Raw genomic sequence first — 25,164 nt, 5'->3', positions numbered from 1 at the left:
TCGATATGTAGCTTTAATCCACATTCCTGACTTTTATTGGCACGTGTTCTTGGAGTTGCATTTAACATTAAAACAGCATTTATTGAACAGAATAATTCAATTGTACTTTAATAAAAAAAAAGAAAGACTGCAGATACTAGAGATGGGAAACAAAAAAAGCAGAAACTGCTGCAGAAACTCAGGAGGTCTGGCAGCATCTGTGGAAAGAAAACAATATTGTGCTGGAATATGTATGAAATACAATGAAGGAAAGTGAGGGGTTATGCACTTTGGGTGCAAGAGGCATAAACTATTTTCGAAAGGGGGAAAGGCTTTGGAAATCTGAAGCACAAAAGGGACTTAGGGGACATAGTTGAAGATTTTGAGGTTAACATGCAGGCTCAGTTCGCAGTCAGGAAGGCAAATGGAATCTGAACATTCATTTCACAAGGGCTACAGTACAAGAGCAGGGATGTATTGCTAAGGCTGTATAAAGGCTCCAGTCAGACTGCATTCAGAATATTGAGAGCAGTTTTGGAACCCTGCATTTAAGTAACGATATGCTAGCCTGGATGGGGTCCAGAGGTAGTTTATAAGAATGAATCTAGAAACAAAAGGCTTGTCATATGAAGAGCATGGAGGACAGTAGCTCTATACTTGAAGTTTAGAAGGATGGTAGGGGTGCGAAATCACATTGAAACTTAAAATTTTGAGGCCTGAATAGATTGGACATAGAGATGATGTTTCCACTATAGGAGGTACTAGCGCTCGGGGGCACAGCTTCAGAGTAAAGGTACAACCCTTTAGAACTGAGAGGAGGAATTTCTTCAGCCAGAGGGTAGTGAATCTGTGGAACTCACTGCCACAGGGGGCTGTGGGGGCCAAGTTGTTGAGTGTATTTAAGACAGAGGTTCTTGATTAGTAAGGGGAACAAATATTATGGGGAGAAAGCAGGAGAATGGGGTAGAGAAACACAGCAGCTATGATCGAATGGTAGAGCGGACTCAATGGGCCAAATATCCTAATTCTGCACCTAGATCTTATGGTCTCGCCACAGATGGTGCTCGACTTGCCGAGTGTCTCCAGCAATTTGTTCTCATTTGTTCTTTTAAGCCTGTTAACGGATTAAATAAACAGGGACATTTAGTTTTGTAGAAAAAGTGACTACACTCAGAAAGCTGAAGTAAACAACAGAAGTGGACAGCCCACTGCCTCAATGACAACAATTACTGAGATGGGAACTTTAAAGACAGGATTTTAATGAACATGTAGATAAGCGAAGGTAAGCTGTGGTGTTACTGTAACCTCAATAATCACATGTGTTCAGCTAAGGTAGTGCACTCTAATGCTCAATGCATGCTGCTCTGTATCTTTACAATCAGGTACTGTGCGACAATCATTTAACAGTAACCTGGAAATCTGGCCTGAGCTCGTATGAAGAACCCACATTAGAGCCCGATTAGAGAGGAATAACTTACACAGAACCCTGCCAGCGAACCTCAACAGATTAGCATCAATTCCATATTATGAAGTCAAAGAAACAAAATCAGCAAAAGGATGTTCTCCAGATGCAGTTGCCTAACAATCTCATTTGTATAGCTCCTTTCTCAATTTTAGGTTTTCCCAAGGAATCTTACAGCCAATAAAGCACACTGATGTGTAGTCACAGTTGTAATTTAGGAAACAGAAGCCAAATTGCATGGCAAGCTCCCACAAACAGCAATGAGATATCTGACCAGAGGATTTGATTTATTGATACAACAGAGGGATGATTATGGGCAATGTCACAGGGTGAAGGCCTGGCTTTTTGGCCAATTAATGCTACAGGGCTGTTTTTGCAAGTGGCGAGAGCAAGAACTGGTGGGAGTTTAACCGGAGGGTCATCATGCCCCAGTCAAGGGGAGAGATTGAGAAGTTTAACTCAGGGGGGCTTCATGACAACCTCAGCTAGTACAGGAATTGAACTACAGTGTTGGCATCACTCTACATTGCAAAATGGCCTTTCAACCAACTGAGAAAATCAGCCTCCATTATTTGGGGAGTTAAAAATTAAGTTTAAATACTTGCGTTTCATTTTAGGATGCAAAACACATTGATCAAGGGCAAGTAAGGAAAGGCAATGAATACTGGCCCAGTCAGCAACACCTGCATACAATGGAAATTTTTTGAAAAAAGTCATGCAAGATAACTCACCAATGGTGTTTCCGCATGGTAACTCCAAACTTGGAAATGCACTCAAAGCAATTTGAGCCCTCACACCATGGAGGCTCCTTGGACAGCATGTCTGAAAGAACAATGATTAAGGATTTTGGATGTAGTGCATAATTTTTATTGCTCCATCACTTCTCTTGAATATAAAATGCACTGAAGTAATTGTTTATATCTCATATCAGATTCTCAAGATGCAGTGATGCATCGACAAGAAATCTCCAGCCTCCTTTCAGAGGGCAAAGGGGAAGGAAAGGTAAATAGTGAGACAGACAGACAGACATACATAACAGCAACACTGGTGTAGCACAGAAACATTAAACTGAGGCTTGAGCCTTCAGGCAGAAGGCCCCAAAAACAACCTTCCACATTAAACAGATGTTCACCTGCACATCCGCTAATGTGGTCTGTTGTATCTGCTGTTCCCAACGTAGCCTCCATCCACATCGGGGAAACCAAGCAGAGACCGCTTTGTGGAACACCTACACTCTGTTCGTGACAAACAACAACACCTCCCAGTCGCGAATGACTTCAAACTTCCCCTCCCACTCCCTGGATGACATGTCCATCCTGGGCCTCCTCCAGTGCCACGACGATGCCACCCGGAAACTGGAGGAACAGCACCTCATATTCCGCCTTGGAACTCTACAATCCATTGGTCTCAAGGTGGACTTTACTAGCTTCAAAAATCTTCCCACCTCTGACCTCATCCCAAGACCAGTCCCTCTCATCCCCGCCTCCCTGACTTGTCCGTCTTCTCTCCCCCCTATCCGCCCCTCCCTCCTCGCTGACCAACACTTACCCCCACTTCCTACATACACTCTGCTTTATTGGCTTCATCCCCGCCTCCTTGACCTGTCTGTCTTCTCTCCCACCTACTATTACTGCCACCCCCTCTATTTATTTCAGAGCTCCCTTCCCCTCCCCCTTTTCTGAAGAAGGGTCCCGATCCGAAACGTCAGCTTTCCTGCTCCTCTGATGCTGCCTGGCCTGCTGTCTTCCTCCAGCTCCGCACTGTTATCTTAGGACAGGAAGAAAACCGCACCCGATTGAAAGGGGCCAGAGAGATACTCCGAAACGTCACTGAAGGCCCAGCATTCCATTGTGCACGTAAAGAGCCTGATTTAACAAAGACTGGAGAATACACAGTTTACACAATATCAGGGCTTCCTTCACACATGTATGGTAAAGCTTTTTACCATACAAGCTCACAAACAGTTTGAGTGATACAGTGAATAACTGGCTCCCTACCAGCAGGGTGTGGGAGCAGGTACAATCCAGGCTGAATGACTAATTTACATTGAAGCAGGACACTGTACAAGACAAGTACACCATCTCTGGTTGTAGGGATATGTAGGAGTTGGATCTTTATTGCAATGAGACAGCATTACTTAACCCAGATAACTCTGGAAAACCCTTTCGGTCTATTAAGACTTTAGATATTTTTAAATCAATCATTCTGATGTTGTTACATACCATGTCAGCAGGTGGGACTTGAACCCAGGCCTCTTAGTCTAAAGACAGGGACACTACCAGTGCACAACACAAGCCCCTTCCATCAAGTCTTCAATGTTTGTGTTGAAAGTGAAACCAGAATAACTCAATCGACTCACTTGAGCCACACACAGTTTAAGGAGATTCCAGGTTTTAGAACTGGTTGATCTCAGCCAGAGAAGGATTAGGGCAACATCTCAGGAGATAGCAAGAACTGCAGATGCTGGAGTCAGAGTCAATACAACGTGGAGCTGGAGGAATACAGCAGGTCAGGCAGCAGAACAGGAGAGGTGACATTTCTTCATCAGTTCTAGGCCCGAAACATTGACTCTCCTGCTCCTCTGATGTTGCCTGACCTGCTGGGTTCCTCCAGCTCCACACTGTATTGACTTAGGGTAATGTCTACAACTGCTCTTGTGCGAAGGAAGATGAAGAAGCGAAAACGGAGAAAGAAAATCATGTTGGGATTTCAATTTGTCACCTTAAGCATATATGCAGAGAGGTGAATGGATCAAATTCAACTGTAAGCACTAGCACCCCCCACCCCACCCCAGTCCACCAGCCAAACAGGTGGACACATATTACTCCTCACCTTGCTGAATCATGCCCCTCAAATTATATGGAGCCAATTGACTCTCACACACAAAGATGCCTACAGTCCAGGCAAGAAAGTGCAGACAAACTGATTCTTGGGATGGCAGGATGACATAAGGAGAGATCGAGTCGGTTAAGATTGTACTCACTGGAGCGAAGAATGAGAGGTAGGGGGGTAGAAACCGATAAAATTCTAACAGCACTACACAGGTTAGATCAGGAAGGATGTTCCTGATATTAGGGGAGTCCAGAACCAGGGTTATAGCTGAAGGATAGGGGTAAACTTTTTAGGTCTGAGATGAGAAGGGATTTCTTCAACCAGAGTTGAAAGCCTGTGGAATTTACTGCCACTAAAAAAAAAAAGAAGTGGTCGAGACCAAAACATTTTCCAATTAGATATAGATCTTGTAGCTAAAGGGAAGGCATATGGGAAGAGGGCAGGATTAGGATATTGAGTGATAATCAGCCATGATCCTATTGAATGGTGTGGGCAGGCTTGAGAAGTCAAATAACCTCCACCTATCTTTGGTGTTTCTATTCCCTTTGTGAACCCCAGGGCTAACTGCCAGAATGTGAAATTCTAAGTGATCAGTTGCACCATCCACAAAACAGCTACCCCATTCCAAAAAAAAAAAAAAAAAAAAAAAAACACACAAGCAACAATAGGAACACTGGGGAAAGACTACATTTTAAAGCAAATTAAATTGAAATACTTGTATTTTATACATCCTAAACCAAAACAAATGGTCAGCTGAGGTTCCTGCTCTCATTTTGGAGCAGAAATTCAGTTTGAGCTAATGTATGTATTACACTGGCATACAAGGCAAGAAAAGGCACCCAAAGACCGGAATCACAGTTTGTAGAGTCAGAGTCATACAGCATAGAAACAGACTCTTCAGTCCAACTTGTCCACACCAACCAGACATCCCAATTGGACCTCATTCCATTTGCCAGCATTTAAGCACACATCCCTGTAAAACCTTCCTATTCATGTAGCCATCAAAATGCGTTTTAAATGTTGTAATTGTACCCACCTCCACCAGTTCCTGACAGCTTGTTCCATACATGCACCAACTGCATGAAAAGTTACCACTTTTTAAAAATCTTTCCTCCTCCCCTTAAACCAATGGCCTCTAGATTTGGACTGCCTCAACATGATAAACAATAAAATGTTGCTTGCACCTCCTTTAATAGAGGATATATGTTTGTTGATAATGATTTCAGATGTCGATTGCAATATTGGAATTTGAACACTTAATGAACTACTTAAATCTCTATTTAAATATTAAACAAGGTAATGTCCATGAATGTATTGAACGTTAGAAGTGCAATTTATTAGTTTATTTTTAATTTTACTGTAAATTTTTTTTACTGTAAAAGGGGATTGGTTAATTAATTGGGGTGATTTTAAACATTACCTAGGAGCCGGAAGAGTAGCTGCTTGGTGGCCACCTGGTAATTAAAGATGTTGGTCCCCTGATTGTTGTTAACTCCCAGACGCGCTCCAGCTCGAACAATGGCCCGACACAAATTGGCATTTCCCTTCATGTAAGCCAAGAGCAGGACTGCAAGGAAGGCAGGTCACATGTTAACCAGAAATACCAACAACACAATACGAGAATTCTGAGGGGCAATTTCTACTACCAATGCAAACATCTAACTTTAGCTTGCGTTTTAATGCAAGGTGGCACAAAGCATATCCTCCATAAGAGTGCAAAGGTCAATATTTGATTCCATTTCCACCATTTAATCAGATCAATACCTCACTCCACACCATCTAATGCTTAGATTGTTTAAAGGGTTCTCAGACACTTGTGGTTTTAGGAAAGGGGACTGCTTCACAGGCAGCAGTCCACACAAAAAATCAAGTATTAGTGGAACAGGGTATCTGTTCATTTTTTAAAAGTTCAATGGGATATAGACATCACTGGTAACTAGTTATCACACATCCCTAATTGATCCTTGAATGGAGTGGCGTGGCATGCCAGGCCATTTCAGTGGGCATCTAAAGAGTCAGCGATATTACTGTGGATCCACATTCACAAATTGTTAACCAATGTCAGATTTCCTTTCCTAATTAGCGAATAAGACAGATTTCTTCAAAAAGAAAACAAAAAACAAACATTCCAGATTTTATAAATTGATTTTAAATTCCACCGGCTGTCATTGAGAGATTTGGACACGGAGTGTTAGCTTGTGTTTCTACATTACTGTTCGAGGACATTACCATTAAACTACCATGTCTCTCTGGCATTGCTGCTGAATGAAAAACAGCAATAAAAAAGGATAGTCTAAGGAAATCCAAAATTTAAAAAAAAAAAATTAAAAATCTAAAACTAACAGGCAATGTTTTATCAAATGGACCAGTCACTCAACAGACTCAATGGCCTATTCCCGTTTTGATTTCATGCATTTATTTGTGCATCTCACATTCAAAGAAACTGCATAAAACAAATGAGATATACCACAGCAGTTAATCATACTGGAACAATAAGATGCAGATGATGCTGTATTTGAGCTGGGGGAAGATGAAGAGGAGACATGTGCAGGATATTTACACAACACTGCATTGGGGATATGGTCTCTGAAACTGGTGTGTGGGGCCCTGAAGAAAGTCACTAAATGGGACTCACTCCATTCTGTTTCTCTCTAGATTCATGCAACCTCCAGTATACGTTCCAACATTTGACTAGTTAGAAAACAGCAGTTTGCTGCTCTGGTTAAAGGATTCTTCCAAATTCTATCCTTTTCCTTCATTGATTTCACCCTGCACATATGTGCCTGAACAGCTGATCTGTATGCACTTCCTGGGGTGCTGAACAGATTTGGAGACTTCCTATGCTGTCACCATCTGCAATAAACAGATTAGGGACATGGTTTCCACCTCCTGGATATCTCTGCCCCAAAACTCCAGCATAATCGCATTCCATGTTGAGGAACATGCATCAGAGACCAGTCATTACAATGCTTGATACAATTTTCCTAATTCTAAACTGGTGAATCAGTTGTATTAAGCAGTCTCTCTCTCTCTCTCATAGCAATTACCACAGACTTGAAAGAGAATGCAGGGAGCACTATTCTCTATGGATTAAAAAAAGACTTACTTTTTCCGAGAAGCTGATTTTGCCAGTTGAATGCTTACCTGTGTTACCTTCGGAATCTGGCTTATCCAGTGGGTAGTCGGGCATACATTCCAAGAAAAGCTCAAAGATAGTTGCTGCATTTTCCTTCCCATAATGTCCCAAGACATGCATAGGTGACTGCCCCCTATGAACAACAGGGCAAAAGAGAAAAAAAAAAAATCAGAACATCACCAGCCGTCACTATATTTCAGTGTAGCCACAGAAGCCAGCAGCCTTTATGTTAGCATTAGCCTCAACATTTATTGCTGGCAATGATTCTGCAGAACATTTGTCTGCTGTTTATTTAGATCAACACCTTAGTTAAAAATGGAAACTGGTTCATCACTAATACCAGCAGTAATTCCAAAGTTTGTCTTCATTTCAATCTCTCGTTGCAAACCAGGCAACATACCATTACCATTGAAACATGTATTTTATACAGACACTCTGAACAGGTTAGCTGGAAACTTTAGATATCAGCTTCCTTCAGTTTTCAATGGTCATACCTCAGATTGAAGACTTCAGCATCAACACTACATTCGGTTAGAAGGACCCGCACTACATTCAGGCGTCCGTGCATAACTGCCAAGTGAAGAGCTGTCAAACAAGAGTAAAAAAGGTTAATGATTCATTTCAGCTAACAGAAGCAGATACACCAAGAATAAAAAGTAGCTCAACCTATATTGCAGTTAGTGTAAAAAAACCCAGAACCTCAACATGGTCTTGAGTATTCCAGGAATTATTTTCTATCTCAACCACCACCCAAAAATAAGTGATTATTAAATCTAACCAGATTCAAAATCCTACTCAACAGTTGAAGCGACAAATGATTGAACACAACAGCAGCAAAACATTTGACAGTAGTAGAGTCACAACAGTTATCCAAGTCGCACTAGCTCCCTGTATCAAGTTCAGTAACTTCAAACCTATCTTCCTTCACATTAATTTTTTTTAAAGTAAATAAGGGGGAAGGGAGAAAATAACAAATCTGGAACTGCAGCAGAATCATTTACTCTCCCTCTGCAAACCCTGCCAGACCAGCCAAGCTTTTTTTGTAGGTCAGATTTCCAGCATTCAGGACTTTGCTTTTGTGCCAAGCCATAACAGCACTGATCTATAGGGAAGGGAGCTTTTATTTTATCCGTTGAGATACTACCCCATTTTTTCGTTTTACAATGATGCTTATCCTGTCAAGTGTCACATCTCACCCACAGCAACTAAAATGTAATAAACTTCAAAGTGTGTTCACATTGCATCAGAAAGCAACTGCGTTGCGAGTGAGTGAATAGCAAGTCAAGGAGGATAGACAATGAAGCATAGTTACCTTTCGTTCAGACTCTGCATAAAGAGATTTTACTCAACCTGTTCAGATGTATTAGAACACCTCTGAAGCAGGCAGGACTTGAACTCAGGAAGTAGGGATACGACCACTGTGCCACAAGGGCCCCAAAAGACACTGCATTTCCCCTCAAATGCAGAAGGCAACACTTTGGTTTTGGGTGCACTGATAATCAGCTCACTATCAACATCCTGACTAGATGTGACACCAACCTCAGACTCCCATCATACAGATCTAAATTCAGCAGTAATCCCTCTACCATCATCATTACTGCTTTTCTCTTACAGATCACTTAGGTACACAAATGCTCTTCATCTGCTCCATACACAGCACCATATCCAACCACTGACTGAGGCTAATTATTCTAGTTCCAAGGTCAGTTGCCAAACACAACATGGCCCTGGCCTCATGACATCATTTATCTGCTCCACTTATTACAGATCCTTCACTGCTTTCGATACCCAATTAGGACACTTCACTTATACCCAGACTAAAGCCATGCAGTTCCACAGAAAGTATTCCCAACTGACCAGAATCCTCCCAGTCAAATGCACAAAGAAAGGAAAAATGCCCAATAACCAAAGCTGTTTCAATTCCCCACATAGCCTCAGCACAGCCTGGAATCTCTTGTGCAACTATTGCTTTGCTGCACTCTCTTCACTGGTTCCTGTGCTCCATCTAAATGAAGGAAGAGGGTTAAATAGAAATGCTCCCAAATTGAAACACCTGAAAATGAGCCCAACTGTGGGCAACAGGTAAGAAAGTAAGTGTTACGAAACATCTGTGATGGAGACAGAGCCATTACACGAAAGACATCTTCCTTCATTGGCCATTTCTGTCTTCATGAATCCTCAATTTCATTTGCTTAACTCGGAGCTATGCCTTTATCTAAACACACGCCAAGTTCTGGAACTGCATCTCATCACTTAATATCTTGTATGACTGTTCCTAAAATGGCACACTCTGGCTATATTGTCAAATTTAATCTTCGACATGATGCCTTGTGACATTTTGCATTCAAGGTCGTATAAAACATTTTTTGCAGTGGAGTTGAGAAAGTGATTTTGAAAAGCAAGTTTAACAAGGAGGTCACAACTGTTTACTCATTTTGCGCAAAAGTCTCCTACCATTGTTTCCATTCTCATCAACAGCAGAAAATTCCACACCATTCTCCAGAAGCACCGAGCAGATAGTTGGCAAGTCTTGTTGAGCTGCCAGGTGGAGAGCATTCTGACGGTGTTTCGTTAGCTCATTCACCTTGGCCCCTGCAAGCAGCTGGAACACAGGAAAATACTTACTTGAATAAGATGGACCACGAAACAACAATCAAAACCAAAGAGCACTTTAATTTGACTGCAGCAGGACAAAAAAAAAAGGGGGAACATAAAAAGCAAATTATATACAACTCAACAGAAAACAGGGATATTCAATTGAAAAATAAAAGCCTTGCAAGTGTGAAGTATATCCAATGGAATTGCCCAAATGCGCTTTATTTGGGAGTCTGGGACCACATGGTATAATCCCTAGGTTCAGTAGTGCAATATTTAAATTAAAAATCAGGAATGAGTTGCAGTGTAGGGATACGCTAAGCTCATGTACATCAGAGGCTTACACTCAGTTTGCAGATTTTAATCCTTAAACAGACGGGGACAGTACAATGAGCAGGCAGGTGAAATGGAACAGGTAGAGAATACACAAGCAAAATGTTTCCAAAGAATCATTAGCGAGAATGTGTGAAACCTCAATTATTCCTGGTTACCAAACAAATACCAGAATATAATTCAAGGTACAGAGCTATCATGGTCTTGTAGCTGACAACAGAACAATAGCTTAAAAATAATTCTTCACTTTATAGGTATTGCACAGGAATGCAAGCTATGAACAGATGACCATTTAAATTTGCACTTTTTTCTTAGATTAAATTCCACTGCATTTAACGATTGTGCACAGTTAAGCGTTACTCAAGATTCTATGAAGTTTATTTTAACTTCACTACTTTTCAATTCATTTCTTCAGTTTGCACTTTGTATGGTGCTACTTTTAATGATGATTTCAATATCTGCACCCCCAGATGTCTAATTGAGACTCATTCGACAAATATCACGTTGCCTCTTTGATTCTTAAGTGCACCATCTACTAGATTTTGACAGGTTGAGTCTAAAGTCCTGGAACAATAGGACTGCCCTCATGCCACTGGGTGCGAGACAAGGGTGAACTTGAGACAGGATACCACTCCAAAAGCTGTTCCTCAAAAGGGATCTCATTTTTGAGGTCATTGTGTATTTAAAAGAGATCATTGCTTTTTCTTTCCCCTCAGGATTTCAATTCAATCTCTACTCTAGCAGAGTTAAACGGTTGCAGGTCATCTTCAGTCTGTGATGTTTTAGTATCAGCTTTGCTCCCTCAAATGGTTGGTCTAAAAGAAAGTCTAAGCCCCAAACCTTTCTTGAAAGTTGCTGCAAAGTTCATTTATCAAATATTAAATGGTAGAATAGAGTTACAGCACACCAGGGGAAGGCAATAAGCACTTCAGGAAATCTGTGTACTAACACATTGTGCTCACCAAATTGCGGACTATTATCTCAGAGCCTGCTTGTACTGCCAGGTGCAGCGGTGTAAGCTTGGATGCATCTTGCGCTCGTGAGTTCACATTCGCCTGCACACTAATCAGGAAGAGCACACTCTCGATGTCAGAGTTCTGTACAGCAACATGAAGGAAGTTCCGTCCCTTGTTATCAACCTGTGGACAATGATTCAGAAGTGAGAAAATCCTCACCATAAAGTAATCCACTGCATTTACGTCACTCCCTTACACTAGTTGCTAGACATTAGGTTACAGCAGGTGTGATGTAAAGAGTTTTATATCTAACTTTAAAACAATTTATTGTACTGGTTTTTGGGTTACTAACATGGGGGTTTTCTGTGTGTCTGAAGTTAATAATTAACTACCAAATGTTTCTGTAGCATGGTATTTTTAAACAAAATATGTTTTGATACCTAGCTTTGGGATCAATGGATTTTTGTGCATCACTACTGGACTTTTGTTCAACTTAGACTGTTTTGTGAACCAGCAAGCTAAATAACGGGGCCTCAAGGTTCAGTAGAGATTTATGGAACTTTCTTTTTCTCCAAAAAGCTGTCGGGGGAACAGTCCAAAGTCTTAGTTTTTTTTTATGGTATTACTTTAGGTTTTGGGCAGTCCTGTGAAGACAGCTGTATAGACCGATGCTCAAGGAGAAGGCTACAGTAAAACTAGATTACCTTAGAGTAAAAAGAGTTAGGGTTAGCCCCAGATCAGAAGTATTATGATAAAACCCCGAAGTAGTAATTTAGAGTTGGGCTTGTTTAAGCTTAGGTGTTGTAATAGTACCAGGAAGAAGTTATTAGAACTGCAGAATCTTATACATCAAATGATTTAAAAAAAAATAAATTACCAAGGTAAGGTTACTGGGGTGCTTAATCTTTGAATTTAAGTAGATCATTTGATTTGTGATATTTTAATTTCTTTTATTAATCAATTTTCTTTGTTAAAATAGAATCTGTAACAGTACATGCTTATGTTTTAGTGATAGACTAATTCATTAGAACCAAAACAGGATTTATCAAGAGGAGGTTTCAGTCTGGGATTTAATTTATGACAACAGTTGGAATCATAAACACTACCAACAGTTGATCTTTGATCAGAACATTATAAAGAAAACAAAGCATAAAAACAGGCCATTCAATCCAGCCAGGCTGTGCTCCATGCCATCTGCCTTTCTCCCTTGCTCATCTAATTATCAAAATCTTTTGCCTCCTTTTCCTGCGTATACTTATCTAGCTTCTTAAGACGCATCTATTGTATTCACTTTTGCTACTGGTAGTGACTGAAATGAAGTTAGACATTCTCGCATCAAGTAAAGAAGCGTTTCTGCCGAATTCCTCATTTGATATTTGTGACTACAATACAGATTGCCTACGGATTTGCTCTTCCCCACATCAGGGAGCAGTATTTAAAACGTATACAAAATCTCTCATTCCATTAAACCTTTGCGAACATAGTCACTACCCTAAATACTCATGCCAGCCAGGCTATGATTTTTGAACTACAACACACTTAAGGGCAGCTTTCAGTACAGAACCTGAAGCCACTCAAGACACCTGCTAAGGGAACCCATCATTGTCGTCTGATTCAAACCTAGGTTATAGGGATAAAATACTATGCAAAGATACAGCCACATCCACTGCCAATAACATATTTGCCAATAGTAGTGTACTGGTCTAAAATAAGTATTTTTATTACTTTGCTAAACATAACTAGTTTTGATAGATAACAGCTTCAAACAGCATGCTGAATAATTTGATAACACTTAAGCTGACCTTTCTCAGTTTGGACCTAGTTACTCTACTTCAAGTTTCCAACTCAGACCTCAATACTCTATAGCCCTGCAGCCATCAGACCAAGCAATTTCTTTCAAATATCAAAATGAAGTGAAATAGCACAAAATAAAAAAAGCGATAATGTGGTAAATGTCACTCTTGCCTGTTCAGCTGCCCCTGGCTCCCGTTTGAGGATAGACTCCGCGGCCTTGTTGTTCTTGTAGGTCATAGCACAGGCAAACGGTGTGAGACCCTGCCGATCCCGTACGTTTAACCGGATATCAGGATGGGAGATCAGAAGCTGAATGATCACACCGTGCTGGTTGCTAATGGCAACGTGGATCGGAGTCCTTCCCTCGGCATCCTTGCAAAATTAAAAAAAGGGCACTTCATTATCTGAGCACAACTGATCTATAGCAGTGTTACTGCAGGATTAGAATTTACAACACAATCTGTTCTCTACCAGCTTCATACAACCTACCAGGTTACAGGTGAAGACATTCCACGATCAGAATGTCTCCACCAAATATAACTGTTGATACTTAGTTTATGGACAAGTAAAATATTCAGGACCACGTTAAAGTCATTTTATTTCTGAAACTGAGCATATTAGCAGTTTCTGAAAAGATACAACGTCTAATGTTGGCAATTTTTTGGTCACCACCTGCTAAGTTGTTCGAGAAGCCATGGAAGAGTTAGGACAATGACAATCAGCAACACAACATCAAAATCCAGTGAGGAGAGGGACACAAACAGCTTGGGTGTTATTTTGATGAATGTTATACTGTCAAAAATTCAGAGCCCAGAAAATGCTGGAAAAGCCTCAGGTCAGATAGCATCTGTGGAGAAGAACAAAGTTAAATGTTTCACGTTGTGACCCTCTTATCAGAACTGGAAATTGTAATGAAAGGTCGTTGACCTGAAACATGAACACAGACTCAGCAGGTCAGTGGAGAGTGGAACTAGCAGAAAGTAGTATTTTGCTTTTACTTCAGAACTCCATTTCATCTTCACCATGCACTCTCACCCATTAAGACTGCTGCAAAAGGGATCAGCAGCAATTGCCTTAGCCCAGGTACCTAACGATACCGCTCGAATAATCCTTCTGGTTTGTGTGTATTTCTGTTATGAAAGAGGACATCTTTAACTCTATCACACTATTTTCACCCAACACTGCACAAAAGATATTCCTAAAAAGGCGTGACTCAGGGCTTGGGGCATGATTATTTCAACTGTCAGCATAATGTGGGAGCTTGGTTCAGGTCATAGAATCATAGATTAGAATCCCTACACAGGTGTGGAAGCAGGCCCTTCGGCCCAACAAGTCCACACTGACCCTTGGAGCATCCCACCCAGACCCATTCCCTTTTCACCCACCTAAGCTACACATCCCTGAACACTACAGGCAGTTTAGCACGGCCAATCCACCTAGCCTGCACATCTTTGGACTGTGGGAGGAAACCAGAGCACCTGGAGGAAACCCACACAGACACGGGGAGAATATGCAAACTCCACACAGACAGTCATCCAAGGGTGGAATTGAACCCGGGTCCCTGGCACTGAGGTAGCAGTGCTAACCACTGAGACACCGTGCCGCCCTAAATATGCTGTGTCATATTCAGAAACAAATAAGCCACACAATATTTTGTTACTTTCTCATTGCACTCTTCCCACGTTTCCCCCATCACCTCCCCACCAACCAGTTTTCTCTGACGACTAGTACCCGCTATTTTTCCCTTAACCACAGGAAGAGGTTAAAACACTTCAGGTGATTCATGCGTTATTTAATAGTGGGTCGTAGCAGCAATAATAGACTAAGGATAGGGACCTCAAGTTTCTGCAATGTAGAAATATAGCCCAGCATATCAAGTAAATACACAGCCAGCCAAACTATGTTTGAATTGAATCTCTCTCATATACAAATCACTGACCTGAGTATTTACGTTAGCTCCAAACTCCAGAAGGCACTGCACTATTTCTTCAAGACCCCAGCTTGCTGCCATGTGCAATGGTGTCTGTCCATCACGTGCCTCCTCATCACCTTCACCATTGGGACCTGGTCGTCTTGGACTGTTTCCATCACACCCGCTGGACGTGAAAAAGGAGAGAGGGTCATTGTAGCTCTGCAGATGTATCCACCAACCTGTGTGTTATGTCTTAGCTTTCTAATTGATTTAGCTGTTTAAAAATGCTGAATCATTCCTCCTCATCCAGGAGGATCAAAATCTAGCCATTAACCAAATGTATGTTATTCACACCACATTTAGAAAGATCATGGAGGTTTTTCTATTGTAAAATTGGAGCCTATACAACTTGCTAATTTTTAAGCACGATTCCAGAAATAAACATTGTGCCATACTTAAACAGTTGTTTGAGTGTGTTTTCAGGAACTCTGTCTTATAATCGTCAGAGGAGAAACTCATTCACTAAACAGTGTTAGGGTTAGACCATTGCTCTCATGCAATGGAAGAATATTCACAGATCATGAGCATCATTTATCAGATATTCCCAAAAAACCAAACAGCAGAAAGTAAAGGCTGCATCACTGGTCGTTCTGTTGTGACCAACTTCTAAACAATGAATTTGCAGAGAGTAATGGAGGAGAATTGCTTTTCCGACTGGACGCCTATGACCAGTAGTATTCCACCAGGAAACAGTTCTGGGTCCTCTTTTGTTTGTCATTTACATAAAATATAGAAGGTATGGTTAGTAAGTTTGCTGATGACACCAACATCGATGGCATTGTAGACAGTGAAGAAGGTTTTCTAAAATCACAGAGGGATCTGGATCAAATGGGTTAGTGGGCTGAAAAATGGCAGATGGAGTTCAATCTGGATAAATGCACGGTATTGCATTTTGGTGCAACAAACAAGGGTAGGGCTTATATAATTAATGGTAGGGCCTTGGGCAGTGTTGTAGAACAGAGGAACCTAGGGATACAGGTACATAATTCTTAGAAGTCTGCATCATAAAGACAGGGTGGTTGAAAAAAGGAGTTTGGCATGCTTGCCTTCATTGCTCAGTCCTTGGAGTAATGGAAAGTCATGTTGCAGTTGTACAGGGCATTGGTGAGGCCTCTTCTGGAATAGTGCGTTCAGTCCTGGTTGTCCAGTTATAGGAAGGATATTATTAAACTGGAGAGAGTTCAGAAGAGATTTACCAAGATGTTGCTGGGTATGGAAGGTTTGATTTGTAAAGGCTGGAATTTTCCCCACTGGAGTGTAAGAGGTAGCCTGATAGAAGTTGATAAAATAATGAGGGGCATAAATAGAGTTAGAGTTAATGGTAGTTGTCTTTTCCCTAGGATGGGGGGTTTCAAAACTAGGGGACATATTTTTAAGAAGAGAAGAGAGATAGATTTAGAAGAGACACAAAGCAAATTTTGTTTTTTTAAACACAGAGGGTGGTTCATGTGTGGAATGAACTTCCTAAGGAAGTGGTGTTTGCGGGTACAATTACAACGTTTAAAAAGATATTTGGTTAAATACGTGAATAGAAATGGTTTAGAGCGATATGGGCCAGGAGCAGACAGGTGGGACTAGTTTAGTTTAGTTTAGAATTATGTTTGGCGCAGACTGGTTGGACCAAAGCGTCCATTTCCGTGCTCTATGAGTCTGTTCAGCAGATGGCTATAGATATGATGCACAGTACCTTCTCTCCCCGTGTACAAGCTGTATGGTGCCTGCAAGAATCATGGAAGTCACTAATAATTGAACATCTTAGACTTTAATATTTGGAATTAGTTGGAACAGTACTTTAAGTTTTGCTTCAAAAATTGTACTCTACAAAGCAGGCTATGTTAGGAAGCAGCCTTAAGGAGTATAAAGCAATTTTGCAAACAATAATCAAAAGATGGCAGTTATAACATCACAATCTATACCTGCGAATGAGGAAACAGCCAGAGTTTTCATTATTTTCATCAATAGCTCGATGCAACAGAGTCTGCATACAACCCCCAGGTCCAGGACCCCAACATGTTGCGTCACAGCCATGTCTAACCTGAAATTAGACAGAGGTTCCAGTTTAAGGTGAAGCTTGCCACGTTGGACATAGGAACAGGAGTAGGCTAGTTAGTCCCTCAAGCTCCTTCACTATTAATTTAGATGATAACTGATCTGCAAACCAACTTCATATACCCATCTTTGCCCTAGATCCTTTAATACATTTGACAGATAAATAAAAATACAAATAAGTATGTTTTAAAATTAATTGATCCAGCATCAAAGAGAGGAATAAAACCAAAACGGACCACCAGCACCAATCTAGGTACTAAAAACATCAGAAGTTGTTGGTGAACCTCAGGTCTGGCAGTTTCTACAGGAAGAAAGCAGAGTTGACGTTGAGTGCACTGACTCATCAGAAACATTAATTCTGTTTTCCTCCCAGACCTGTGGAGTTTCGCCAGCAATTTCAGTTTTTATTTCAGATCCACAGTTCTTTTGTTTTATTGAAAATGGCATTCCCATTGACCCTACAACGTCTTTCTTACTAAAGATCTAGGAGCTTATGTCACAATTGAGACAGCTAGTGCCTAAACTAGTTGCCAGACTACCTCACTCATGGAATCATACTTTACAAACAAGGACCCAGACACCATAGTGGTGGCAGTACTGTGATATGCTGTTGGTAGGGAGGTGCCCTCAGAGTCCTCAACCTTGACACCTCATACCATGAGGTTTTTTTATGACATCAGGGCAGACATGGGCAAGGAAACCTCCTGCTAATTACCACCTACTACACCCTCTTCAGCTGGCAGCATTCTGTACATTCTCCAAGATGCACTGCAATAACACACTCGGTCACCTCAACAATATTTCCTAAAAACTTGCGCTCTCCTCCACAGGACAAGGCCAAGGTCAGCAGATGCACTGGATCATGATTTGCTAGAATCCCCTCCAAACCACACACCATCCCAACTTGGAGCTATACTGTTGGCCCTCTACCGTCACCGGGTGAGAATCCTAGAGCTCCCTTGTTAGCAGCACTGTGTACACCAATGTCACATGGAGTGCAGAAGTTTAAGGAGAGAGTGACCACTACCTTCTAAACAGAATTAAGGATGGACAACAAATCAGAATTCCTGCAATGTGGAAACCTACTTTAACAAAGTGCTTGCCCCCAAATAAAAACTTGTACAAGAGAACCAGGATGTGCAAACTCTAGTTTTCCACATTGCTCACTTCCATTAATGCACTGGTCACTTCCAGGGTCAATTTCTCCAAATCCCCTCCTTTCAACTCAAAAACCCTGTCTGCTCTAAATTCTGCTCACCAAATCAAGTCCTTCAGTGGTGTAACACACAACACTGACTCTTCTGTCCCATTACTAACCTCTGCAAAATTTGCACTGCCTGTCTAGAACCTATTTACTTCATATCTTTCCTCCCCAAAACCCTTCCACCATGCCACAATCACATCCTTTAAATTTAAAGCTTCAGCATGTAGGCATTTAACCAATGGAAGATAATTACCCAAAAAAATTCAGTGGAGGATTCAGAAGAATCTGGTCACCGAGAAAGAGAGTGGTGAGAATGTAGAACATTCTGCCATGGGAGTGGCAGAAATAAAAAGTATAGCTACACTGACAGGGAAGCTAGATAACAGGATGAGGGAGAAGGAAGGGATTAGATAGTTACAAAGGGAGGAAGCATGAACAACAGAATAGTCCAGTTGGACCGAATAGCCTTTTCCACACCATATAGCCCAAGTAAACTCTGCACGTTCGTTGTTTCATCTGTGGAAAACCCTCTGCTTATTCAAGGTAATCAGCAATGGTCTCCTTTTCACCGGCTAATTCAAATGCAGTATTATGGTGCAGCCTGATCCAAGCAGACAGGAGAATTTGGTCAATATAGCTGAGATCAGTGAAAGCTACTCATTTGGAACTTTGTAAAATGCCACTTGGAAGCTTAGGTGTGATATGTAGAGGAGTAACATCCCAATTACATAAAGTAATTGAGAAATTGGTCTGGTGGAAGTATTAGTCCAAATCAAAAAAGCATCCTCCACAGATGTGTAAAGCACATGTTTGTGACGGAGGTTAAGCACAGACTAAATTCTGCAGAATGCCTACGCTTCCTTGTAAATGGCTGTTCCTAAACAAGAAAAAACAAACAACAAATACACTGCTGCTATGAAGCGAGCAGCCTTTTTGACTTGGTCTTTTCTACTCTTCCAAAGGTTTAAATCTTTCTGGCACAGATAAAAAAATGTAAATGCAATTTATAAGTGATCTCAGGAAGCTCCATTTGTTTGGGAAAGTCACTGAAATTACTGAAGTGTAGTTACTGTTATAATGGAAGAAATGAGGCAGATAATTTGCATAAACTCCCACAAACCACAATAGGATGAGAGTCAGGCAATCTGTTTCAGTAACAATTGATTGAGGAATAAATATTAGCTAGGATACAGTGATCCATTCTTTTCCATTAATCCAGTGAAATCTTTTAAATCTGGAGAGGCCAGATGGAATCTCAAACAGCAGCACATTCAGACTAAAGTTGATGCACAAGCCTCTGTAATGGAACTTGAACCCACAGCCTTGCAGCAGAGAAATCCAAGTGCCATTACTGAGCCATGACAAACAGACATCAATAGTTACTACACACAACTGATTACCCTTCAAATCAAGTTTACACAGACTGGATTTAAAAAAAAGCATCCTTGGGTAGCAGTGACGACTATCCTGCCATTAGTGGCATTCTAGCTGAATTCATTTTCCATGGACCCACATTACTTGGCACCCATGTGACAACCCAAATACAGTAAAATTATGCAGCACCCTTCCAACTGGTGTGGTCCACCAAAAAAAATCTCCTGTATACCCATCAAGCTTCACTATTCCTACATAAATGTAGTCAAAGTGCTTGCAAAAACAACTGACTAAAAAAAACGGTCAAAGTACATTCCCCTTCAGTGTTTATAGTGAGGAAAGTCACAAGGTGGAGACCTCAACGCCTTTGCAAGTTGCAGAATGTCAAGGCATGTTTTCATTCAATTCATATTGTTACCTAACAACCATTTTTGATTTTAAAACAGACGCCACCCAATCTAGATGCGTACCAGATAATGTTACTTTGCCATCCTATCTTGGTATAGAAATTGTAACCTTAGATATGACAATGATTTAATTCTTCAAGTTAGGCTAGCTTTGCCAAAATGAGTGTGTTCTGGACACAACCAACCATTTTCACCTGATGAAATACAGCGAAGTATCATTTCTGCTTTTAAAGACTTACTGCAACTGAGAAGGAGAGAACATGGTACTTCAAAATTATGCAGAAAATTAGTGGGGCCAAATGTACCAACATGCTTGATCCACAAGCCTACACATATGTTTGTAGTTTTGGAAGCACAGCATTTCATTAAAAATGATTGCCAGAGCCAATTCCAGCACACAAATACAGAAGGCTGTTTTCTTTTCTCAGGCAAGAAAAGAAGAGAGAGAATGCAACTACATACATCCAAAATCTAATTCGCTTATTTCCAAAAAGGACTGAGGGCCACAGAACAGTACAGACCCTTCGGTCCACGATGCTGAGCCAAACTTTTACCCTAAACCTAAGGTCTAGGTAACCTCCAACCCTACCTTATACTATCCAATGATTTATCATCTTGGGAATTTGTTTTAAAAACAGAGCCCAAGTCCAAAATGTTGGAGGGGTTATAAAGCTTCTTATTGAACTCTTCTGGGGTCAATGGCTATAACTTGCAATTTCAGAGTCAAAGGTTCATGAAATAACTGAACAGAGGCTGGTATCCCATCACCAAGACACCTTTTATTTACTTGTGCACAGTACATGGGCTCTGACCAGCCAGCTCGGAGTCTGCCCTCTGAAGAGAGGCAATTCTAAATCTCATTATATTGGTCAGCCAGTATTTCTGATTTCCTGATTGGGGTGGTTAACCTGGCCAATCAAGGACCTCAGTTAATGAGGCCAACCTGATTCCAATCACTATAGTGCACTTTAAACGCGAGCTACAGAGCATTTTACATTGCCCCTTTACCATTCCGGATCTCTGTTGGCACCAATACGACAGGTACTGTGCTGCAGGAATTGGCCATCCTCCAGTATCTCAATGACATTACAGGAGGGTATTACCTAAGCTTTGCTCAAATGGTTCTTATTATATGTAACACTTAATCCACATCCCATTTGTGGTTAGCAATGTACTTGGAACAATTGAGGCTTGCAAATCTGGCATATTCAATTTCAATTAATGATCTCTGCACTGATTTACATGTAATTCAACACATCAGGTTGTGGACTTGTAATCTGACTCAACATGCAATGCAACCAAGAACAACAGGAGTAACTAAGCAAGACATTTAAAGCAAAGCTCAATATTCACAAAAGATATCAGAAATATACAAAATGGATCACGTCAGAAATCATCTGAAAAAAGCTGGCATAATGCTGGAGTTGGTATGATGAATTTCTGGTTCAGAAGGGAACTTGCTCTAGTGTTAAAGAATTTATACTGTCAGAAACACTACCTGGAAAAAACAAATCTAGACCGGTGATCTAAATCTATAATTGGACTTCTGGTGTCCATGTGCAGAAAGCTTTCCAATGCCACCACCCCTCTTCCTATAGATAGGGAAAGATGAGGATGCAAAAGAAGACACCCTGAATTATTATTAGGTTTAAAAATAGATAAATTTCTTCCATTGTGGTGGTGGTAGACGGGTACATCTCAAACTAGGGTCATAAGAAGTCACCAGCAAATCAAACACTAAGAAATACAAGACAAACCGTGTCATCGACATTAAAATGCAGGACTCATTACTACACGGAATAGTGAACGGATGAATTTAAAAGAAGGTCATAGTTAGAGGTGAAAAGGAGTAGAAGAATGTTGATGCGTGAGGGGAATAGAAAAAGAGACAACTTGTGTGGAGCTTTAACATTGGTGTCGACTTGATAGGTTAAGCAGCCAGTTTCTGTACTGCAAACCTTATAAAATGAAATACTTTAAGCAAACAGAACACGTAGCGCGACACTTTGTAGGACGGAGAGAGCTTGAACTAAAGCTTGACAGGGGAGGTTTCTGGCTTGGCGCATTTATTTTAATACCCAAAAGGTGGGACTTTTTTTTTTTAAACTGCAGAAAAATTGCACTTTTGATCTTTATTTCATGGAGCTGGAGTACTTGAAACTATGAAAAGGGTTCAGCCCAGTGTTGAGGGTACTCACCAAGGTGGAGGCAATGTCCTCAAGTCCACTCTCCAGGGCTAACCACAGTGGTGCACTCCCCTTCTCATCTGGTACGGACATATCTGCACCACGGGTACAGAGGGCATCAACCACAAGCGGCAGCTGGTTCTTGATGGCCAATTGAAGAGCTGTCTCACTATCACGGGTTCTGTCAAAAATTAAATAAAGAATGAAACATCAAGATTAAACAGCAATTGAGAAATTATTTATATTAGGGTAGAAATGTTAGTAATGAAAGCAGAATTAGAATGAATAAGCCTGCAAAAGTCACATCTGAAAAGAATACAGATCACTCTCTGCAATTTCCTCATGTACAGTTTATGTACTATGCAGTATCTCACTTACCGAACATTTATATCAGCTTGGTGCTCAAGGAGGAAGAGGGCACTCTTGCTGTCTTGTCTCTGAATTGCCATGTGCAATAGAGTCTGACCATCTGACATGCAGTCATTAATGGCAGCCCCTGAACCCAGCAACTGAGCTGCGATTGTATGCATGCCTGCAGGGAGAGTGCAGTTAGTCCTGTGGTTAAACCTTCAGGCTTCATAGCACATTGCAGAGAAGTCACGGTGTTACTTAAAATGCATCTTTTAAATTATTTTTTCCAGAAATCATTAGTCTTCCCTGAGGTCTTTTAAATTGACCAATTTCTTAAAAGATAAAAGGCAATGTATTTTGTTTGTAAAATGAATGCTGACTTATCACTCACTCTCCAATAACTCCAAAATCAGATCATAACAGATTATAGATATCTTCCTATCTCTTCATGTCAAGTTTACCCCAGGTTACAAGAATACCCGCTTCACTGAAACAGAAATATTTATAAAGAACTTCTAAAAGTCGCAAGGACAAAGGGAATGGAATTTAACACAAAAATACGTTCATCATTACCTGTCCAAAGAGCCAGCCCAAGGACTGTTTGATCTCTTGAATCTTTGAGACTGAAGTCAGGAATGATTTGTAGGTTGCTGGTTGCATGAAGTGCATTTGCTGAGTTGATCAAAAAAAAAACAAAGTTACTTTTCTTTACCTCTCAGTTTGAGATCAAAATGTCACGTTCAGTTATGCCTAGTGTAAAATGAATAGACTGAAACAACAGCTCAAAGAACAGGAACTATTTAACTGCCAAGTCTTGAAGCAAGCAAAGATCTCTCCAACTTTGTAAGCATGTTACACTGATGTCTAACATTTTCAAAAGGAGTGTCCCAAAATATTTACACAAACAGAGACAAATATGCAGACATGCTTTGGAAATTCAAATTTGAAATATTAACAGTTTCGTATTTCTGTGGTAATGCTCCAAAGTACAATCGCGATATTTCACCAATCAACCACAGAAACAAAGTCAACAATGACAATTCAGTTATTTTAAAAATCAACCTGTTTGGGGTATGTTATTACACACCCCTGGAGCAGGTGGAACCTGAAACCAGACCTCCTGCCCCAGAGGGAGGGACACTACCACTGCACCATAACAGCCTCTGTGATAGGGCGAATTGATCTCATTTTGTAGCAAATGGAAGTTCAATACTGCATATTGAAGAGAATAAAACTTTTAAAGTTATTAGGCAAATCCTAACAAAACTCCTTTCTAAAGAGGACAGGAAAGGAAGGAAGGAGAAATAAAGAGAGAGTCTGGAGATTCAAACTCAAGTTTCCTTCTCAATCTGACCAAGCAGCGCTCAACCATTTGTAGACAAGTTTCCGGTCCTTCTCACTAAGGAACTGAAGCTTTGGTATCAACTGAGAGGGAGGAGTAACCCTACCTTTCTGCTCCAGTATCACCGACACCACATCAGGATGATTGTGTGCTATTGCCATGTGAAGCGGTGTCTGCAGGGAGAGACTGTCCATTGAGTCTTGCGACACACCTGTACTAACAGAAAGTGGTCGCTTGGTCTGGATGTTAGGATTCGCTCCATGCTGCAGTAGTTCTACTGTGAGATTCGCCAGGCCACGACGACACGCTGTGTGGAGGGGAGTTTCACCCTAAACAAAGCACAGCGAAGGGGATGGAAAGGGAAAAGAATGCTGCAATCATAGATCTTACCATGGAATATAATTTAATTTAAGGGAAAAATATCAAGTTAGAATTTATGCTATGCAGAATTATGCATTGTGGGATAGTCACTATGTACAGCCTTTAACCTTAAGGCAATGGTACAGCTTAGCATTTAGTATAGAAAAAAAATTCTTCACCTGCTAATATCTATTACAAAATATAGATTTGTCAATCTAGTACAAATGGTCCTTGTCAATCTTATTCCAAATAGAAAACAGAGAAGTTAAATGGAACGAAACAAGACATCTTGCATCCTTTGAAAGAGCTATTCCAAATTGTCCACTTTTCCACATTTTCCCCATTGACCTGCAACTCATTTCCTTATCAAGTGACTTTACAAAGGGAGGATGCATCAACAACTGGAATTGACTGTATCCAATTTCATTTGTAAATCCTTAAAATGTTGCTTTCAATGCACTTTCAAGCAATGCATTCCAAATCAAATGGCTACATTTAAAAAAATTGTTCGGCCAACGCTCAAAACCATACTCCTGGCTATTGATGCTGCTACCTTTAAAGACAGTTTCTCCCAATCTGCTCTACCATTTTGAGCATCTTGAGATCTCCCTCTTAAATTTTCTTCGCTGTGAATACACCAATTCCAGCTTCTCTCATATCTTCACTTAACTGAAGTCTTTTATCACTGATCCTGTCCTCCTTTTAAGATGTGGAGGAACAGACAATGCTACTAGGTATAGAAAAGGTTTATTCTGCAGATAATTCTAGCTCTGGAAAATTCAGGCCAAAATCAATTTTGCCAAAGTTGGCGATATGGGTTGGAGCAAAAGAG

At 40.7% G+C, this 25,164-nt stretch overlaps 1 protein-coding gene across 1 annotated transcript in view; it reads right to left on the bottom strand.

The window, feature by feature from the left end:
• Positions 1-25,164, bottom strand: part of ankfy1 (ankyrin repeat and FYVE domain containing 1) — a 69,013-nt gene that overhangs the window by 3,407 nt on the left and 40,442 nt on the right. Inside the window, exons 12-24 of the mRNA XM_020535210.2 lie at positions 24,079-24,301; positions 23,204-23,302; positions 22,658-22,811; positions 22,292-22,460; positions 16,976-17,094; positions 15,027-15,183; positions 13,259-13,459; positions 11,300-11,476; positions 9,864-10,011; positions 7,904-7,994; positions 7,418-7,542; positions 5,694-5,840; positions 2,173-2,263 (exon numbers count right to left, since the gene is read on the bottom strand). Of these exons, the coding sequence (XP_020390799.1) occupies positions 2,173-2,263; positions 5,694-5,840; positions 7,418-7,542; positions 7,904-7,994; positions 9,864-10,011; positions 11,300-11,476; positions 13,259-13,459; positions 15,027-15,183; positions 16,976-17,094; positions 22,292-22,460; positions 22,658-22,811; positions 23,204-23,302; positions 24,079-24,301 (1,901 nt within the window). The remainder of the gene's footprint in view (positions 1-2,172; positions 2,264-5,693; positions 5,841-7,417; positions 7,543-7,903; positions 7,995-9,863; positions 10,012-11,299; positions 11,477-13,258; positions 13,460-15,026; positions 15,184-16,975; positions 17,095-22,291; positions 22,461-22,657; positions 22,812-23,203; positions 23,303-24,078; positions 24,302-25,164) is intronic.

Source organism: Rhincodon typus, chromosome 26, assembly GCF_021869965.1.
Source record: "Rhincodon typus isolate 14 chromosome 26, sRhiTyp1.1, whole genome shotgun sequence".
Lineage (NCBI taxonomy): Eukaryota > Metazoa > Chordata > Chondrichthyes > Orectolobiformes > Rhincodontidae > Rhincodon > Rhincodon typus.
The sequence above is the reverse complement of the archived record's forward strand: the minus strand, read 5'-3'. Positions and strand labels throughout refer to the sequence as shown.